The sequence below is a fragment of the Rhagoletis zephyria genome, unplaced genomic scaffold (assembly GCF_001687245.7).
Source record: "Rhagoletis zephyria isolate East Lansing unplaced genomic scaffold, Rhagoletis_zephyria_1.1 Rzeph_scaffold_07244, whole genome shotgun sequence".
Classification (NCBI taxonomy): domain Eukaryota; kingdom Metazoa; phylum Arthropoda; class Insecta; order Diptera; family Tephritidae; genus Rhagoletis; species Rhagoletis zephyria.
This window is the reverse complement of record NW_016164327.1, coordinates 1,617-7,737: the sequence shown is the minus strand read 5'-3', so window position 1 is coordinate 7,737 and position 6,121 is coordinate 1,617. Positions and strand designations below refer to the sequence as shown.

General features: G+C 34.4%; 1 protein-coding gene across 1 annotated transcript; it reads right to left on the bottom strand.

Annotated features, from left to right (window-relative positions):
• Window positions 1-1,172: 1,172 nt before the first annotated feature.
• LOC108374017 (Protein kinase C) lies at window positions 1,173-4,637 on the bottom strand (the record flags this gene model as incomplete). The annotated part of the gene is made up of 7 exons (XM_017629964.1): window positions 1,173-1,638; window positions 1,725-1,864; window positions 2,158-2,410; window positions 2,921-3,148; window positions 3,434-3,847; window positions 4,152-4,439; window positions 4,539-4,637. Coding segments are annotated over 7 exons (1,584 nt in total), but the record flags the coding sequence as incomplete, so codon positions are not given.
• Window positions 4,638-6,121: the final 1,484 nt, after the last annotated feature.

Sequence of the window (6,121 nt, the reverse complement as noted above, 5' to 3'; positions counted from 1 at the left end):
AAAGCCAGCCTTTCGACATAAGCCACTGTTCGATACGAACACAGATATGTACTTTTGTTTGTGGCAACACAATTTTTAAAATAGCACATTATACTGTTTGAGTAACAGTGTTAAAATTAGAAAACAACACAATCTTTTAACTTACTTAGAAAATAGCCTACAAGACACGCTTGGTGGAAAATCGTAGATATGCACAAGGAGCAAATACAGTTGCACATCCACATGAAACGTTATGATGGGCGCCACGTAGGTCGATTTAACATACACTGAGAAACGAGCTTAGTTCAACTTAACTAAATATGTTTCACTCAACATATGAATTGGCTACGGCTACCAAATCTTTTTTTTTTTTATTCTACTGAAGAAAATCTCCTCAGCAGTGAGGAGCGACAACACTTTTGTTTTGCTAAATCGCTGTTGAAAGTTGTATGAGCTTTGGAAAGAATTTAAATTCTAATTTAATTAATTATCAATTGAGCGCCTCTGGGGACTAAAGAAAATTAAATATACGTGTACTTAATATTTGCTTGAAGATGCTCAATGTTTTAGAAAAAAATTACCAATGCTAAGTATGACGTAGTACGAAAATTTAAAATTTAAGATTTCATAAGTTTATTATCCGTCGTGCATAATACCCAAAATTCCAATTGCATTGCTAAAAATAGTTTGTTCGCATTATTAAAGTGGCTTTTCAATTAGACGTACAGTCAGAAAATAATAGAAAATTACGTAAAAAAAACAAAATCGAAATGCTTAAACCTAAACAATGCATAGTAGTTAGAGTTTTTTTGGTTGCTTTTGATTTTTATTGTTAATTATCTTGCAGATTTGTGTTCTCTGCGTGTTGCAGTTTCTTAAATATATATTTTTTTATTACTTTAAAACTTTCCTTTTTCATAACGGGTTAATAGATTTATTTCTTTTACCTAACGAATACTACGAGTGGAGTTTGTTGCGTTAACAAGCGTTTACGCATTTTTTGGGTCCCCTTTCTCATTTGGTGAAAATATGGACCAATTTTATAACGCGCGGGCAGCTGCACATAAGAGCAGCATGAAAAAAAAACAAAATGCCACAAAATGTGCACACACATACACACACATACTCATGTAGGATGAAGCATAGAACTTAGACAAATCTCGGCAATCAAATTTAATAAAAAAAAATTAAAGAACAATTCAAATGCTGAAATGTATTTGTCCCATTAGGCGATTACCGTACGATGACTACGTCCGGCTTTCCTAAGTACACGCACGTATGACGTATGTATGTATGTGGGTATGCTCACACTTATTCCAAACTAACAAAATCATAATAAAGTAGTACAATTTGCTTTTTACTGCTGTCTTTGCAGGTGTATCGCTTTAAGTTTGAACCTTTTGTTTGGTTTTGCGTTTGTTTCTGCTCTTCCTTTTTTGAATAAAAGTTTATAAACCCCTTAGGCGCCTGCGCACACACACACACACACAAAACCACTTAAAATACTTTACGTTCGGGTCCGAATTTCGGATTGACAAATGAGAATCCGGCGAATTCGTCCTGATTAATACAGCGTATAACATCGTTGGGAACAGGTGTTAGTACTGGTTCCTCTTTTGTGAACTCTGTATCGAAATTGGTGGCATCACGTGGATTTTTCTGCATTACAAAGCACAATTGATTAATATTATTTTAAAACGAAAAAAATATTAACATAATTTTGTGGTTGAAAAACAAATGCTTACCATTTTTGGTCGGAACGGTGGCTTAATATTGCGCTTTTCCAGCTCATCCCAATCTAATTTACCGAAAAATGGATGTCTACGTATCTCGTTTTCATCACCGGAGCACCCCAGACGGGTTTCGGGATTTTTCGTTAGGAACCCTAAATGTTGGAGTACATTTTTTTCGTGTGTATCGTTAAGACATTTTATTATTTATTAATTCATACCTTTCAAAATGGACACTGCTTCTCTAGATAACCACACTNGGCTTAATATTGCGCTTTTCCAGCTCATCCCAATCTAATTTACCGAAAAATGGATGTCTACGTATCTCGTTTTCATCACCGGAGCACCCCAGACGGGTTTCGGGATTTTTCGTTAGGAACCCTAAATGTTGGAGTAAATTTTTTTTCGTGTGTATCGTTAAGACATTTTATTATTTATTAATTCATACCTTTCAAAATGGACACTGCTTCTCTAGATAACCACACTGGATAGAGTACATCGTCATGCATAATCGAATCGAATAATTCATCCTCGTTGTCAGCCTCGAATGGCGGTTGTCCGGCCATCATTTCATACATTAGCACTCCTAACGCCCACCAGTCGACAGAGGCACCATATTCTTGCTCTTTTAATATCTCAGGCGCGATATAATCGGGAGTGCCACAAAAGGTGGTAGTTAGAACACCATTTATAATGCCCTCCTAGAGTAGAAAAATATAAAAATAAAATACAATTTTAGTCACAGCAAATACATATGTACATACAAATTAGTATAGGACCACCTTTCCTTCAAAAAAAAAGGAATTANGGAGTGCCACAAAAGGTGGTAGTTAGAACACCATTTATAATGCCCTCCTAAAGTAGAAAAAAATATAAAAATAAAATACAATTTTAGTCACAGCAAATACATATGTACATATGTACATACAAATTAGTATAGGACCACCTTTCCTTCAAAAAAAAAGGAATTCTAGAAATGGGTTAACGTGGTCCAAAGTCATGCGGTACCATACATAAAAAAAAATATTCCTACGAATTGATAACCTCCTACTTTGTTTTTAAAGTTGATTAAAAATACCTTGCAGTTTTGTTTTAATAAACAAATTTTCAAAGGATTACACTCAAACTTAAAAGGATACTACAATTGTATGAAAGTATAAATACTTTACTACATTTCTCTCAACACATAATGATTACGATATGAATATTACCTTGCACATGCCGAAATCAGCCAATTTGCAATGACCTTCCTGATCCAAAAGAATATTATCCAGCTTTAAATCACGATAAATAACCCCATTAGAGTGCAAAAATTGAAGTGCCAACGTTACTTCGGCGGCATAGAAAGCAGCGCGTGCGGCTTCAAAGCGACGTGCTTTTTGTATCTGAAACATCAAATCGCCGCCATTCACATACTCCATGACAAAGAATAGACGATCCTGAAAACAGAAAAAATATCAGTAATATGTAAATACATACATATACATATGTGTATATTGTATAATTTCGGAATCTCCTTTGTTGTTGTTGTTGTAACGCTATATGCATACAATATATAGCTTTGACTCTTGGATATGTGAATTTTATTNACATATGTGTATATTGTATAATTTCGGAATCTCCTTTGTTGTTGTTGTTGCAACGCTATATGCATATATAGCTTTGACTCTTGGATATGTGAATTTTGTTTTTTTTTGTTTGTAATTAAGATTACTCATACGCACCTTAGTTTGAAAACAGGAATGTAATGCTGTCAAAAATGGGTGGTTGGCGGCCAAGGCCAGTATGCGTTTTTCGGTCATTGTGCAATCGACATCGTCATCCTGTATGATGGCATCTTTTTTCAGCACTTTAATTGCGTAAATTTCCTCGGTGTCTTTCTTTTCGGCCAACATCACCTTGCCGAATGAGCCTTTGCCCAACACTTTGATGAAAGTAAAATCCGATAAGGAAGTTTTGCCTGGACGCGATTCAAAGTATTGACCCGTAAACGAACTGAGACCTGCCATAGTAGTCGAAGAGCTTGTGCCCGAACGTTCCGACATCATCGAGCTGCGTGTGGAAGTGCTGCTCTCAGTACCCTGATCACTGCGATCGCTTAGGCTGTAGCTGTCGTCGCCACCCGGTTGATTTAAATACTGAATTGAAAAATCAACAAAAGGAGTTTAATTACTACATGCGTACATACACACACATACACATATGGACGAAATGACATATCGCTAGCTTATTAGAGTTAAAAGTTGCTAATTCAACTTTTTAAAAAAAAGTATATTTTCATGCACTGGAAGCAAGAACAATCAAAACTGCATCGTTTCCTTAAAGATTGAACCTTCTCTTTTCTATTTAGTGATATGCCCATTCGTAAAGTTCAAAATAGTTACAGAAAAAATTATCAGTCCCATAGAGTACAAAAACTTTTAGTAAAAGTTACCTAATTACCTTTGAACGGCGCGGCTGTGCCTGTTTGTCCGGTGAAATACCCAGTGAACTGAGTATTTCGGCCATTTCTTTCGTATTGATACCGCACGTATTGGCCACATTCTTTTGGCAGCGTTTGTGCACATTCATGCTGCACTGTGTGCATTGGAGTCCCTGCTTAATCAGGCCGTACAACAGTGAACCGCAGTGATCGCAGAACGTAAAACGTTTATAGTTATGCACGTAAAAGCGATGCGGCACATTGACATTGAAGCGCTGACCGGCCGGCGCCATTTCCATGGTATTTTGCTGTGAGCGCATACAGATACAAAAAAAAAAAAAAAATATATATAAATAATAATTAAATAAGTTACTATTTTGGATAGTATTTGAGTTATTTGAGTTTACCTCTTCACGCATGCCTGGACATTTGGTGACCACGGAACTATGGCATCTCTTATGTACAACACAGGTACACACTAGAATAGTGGAATGCAACAATAATGGTCAAATAATGATAACAGCAAGAATAAATGTTAGAAATTAGAGGAAATGTGAGAACAATACAGAATAAGTTATACATATGTTTGTAGTATTTATGTAGTAAATATGTAAATACATTTATGATGATTGTGAGTGAGAGTGTGTTAAAGAAAACTTTACAACTTCTTACACATAGCACATAAATTTATATGTACAAACGAGCGAGCAAATGCATATACATATGTATGTTCTTAAGTATATAAGTAAGTAATTAGATTCAATATTTAATATAGAAAACGCAGAATAATACTTATTCAATTAAAGTATAATGCGACTGCGTATTCAAAAATTTATTTCGTGCATTGTAAATATATTTTGACGTTGGATGCCTAATCGGCGTTTCACAGTACGAGTTAACTGTCGCTCTCGGGCTTTCTTTGCGTTTTCTATTTGATTTGATAGATATACTTAAATTTTTGAATTTTTCTGTAAGACGGTTGAAAAAAATTTGTATTTAATTTGTGAGAGATTTGAACTTAAAAAACTAATGTCGAATTTTTACCTTTAAAAAATGTTAAATGGGTATTGCCATTTTCTGGCATTTTCATTTTATTGGTGACTAGCAAATACCCGGCGTGCTTCACTGCGCCTTAAAGGTATTTTTGTGTTGTTTGTTACCTATATTGTAATATATTGTAACAGGTGGCAACCCTCCGCAAAAACATTTTCTGCAGTAAAGCTGCCTAAACCTCTTCCGTTTGATAACCATATTGCAATATTGAATTTATCTTATCAATTAAATTAAATTAAAATTGTCAAATATGTGGCAATCTCCACAAAAATATTTTTGCCTGTAAGCCTTCTTAAACCTCTTTCTATTGACAGCCATATTGCAATATTTACTTTATCTTATCAATTTACTTAAACTGGAATTTTCCAACCGGTGGCAACTCTCAAATTTTTTCTTTCTATATTTTAAGTTTGACCTCTAGCAATACATCGGTGAAAACTGCATTCAATTCCATCCATTAATTTTCGAGTGATGTACGACAAACAGACAGACAAAGATTCTAAAAATGGTTGATTTAGCTTCTGTTGGTCTAATAAAGACCCCCATATTATTTTATTTTTTTTTTATATCTATAATGTACAGACATCGGCCTGTTCCAATTACATGAATGGATGCTGTACATTTTGAAAGAAATGCTCATAGCTAACAGACTTTAATGACTATTATCGCAAACTTGATCACACGGGTACTATTTAATGCCCAACTTGGTCATTCAATTGCCAATGGAAAACCAGCATAATTTTTTTGAAAAATTGTTTTCATATAATATTGAAAAAAAAGAAAAAAATTTAATATTCTCTATAATAAGCTTTACAATAGCAAAAAATAACACCAAAAATATGCAGCGTAATGCAAGAGTATTTATACGTGTTCATGTAGTAAAAAAATTTTAACAATTCAGTATAGGTAATTTGACGATTTTTTGTGGCAAAAATTA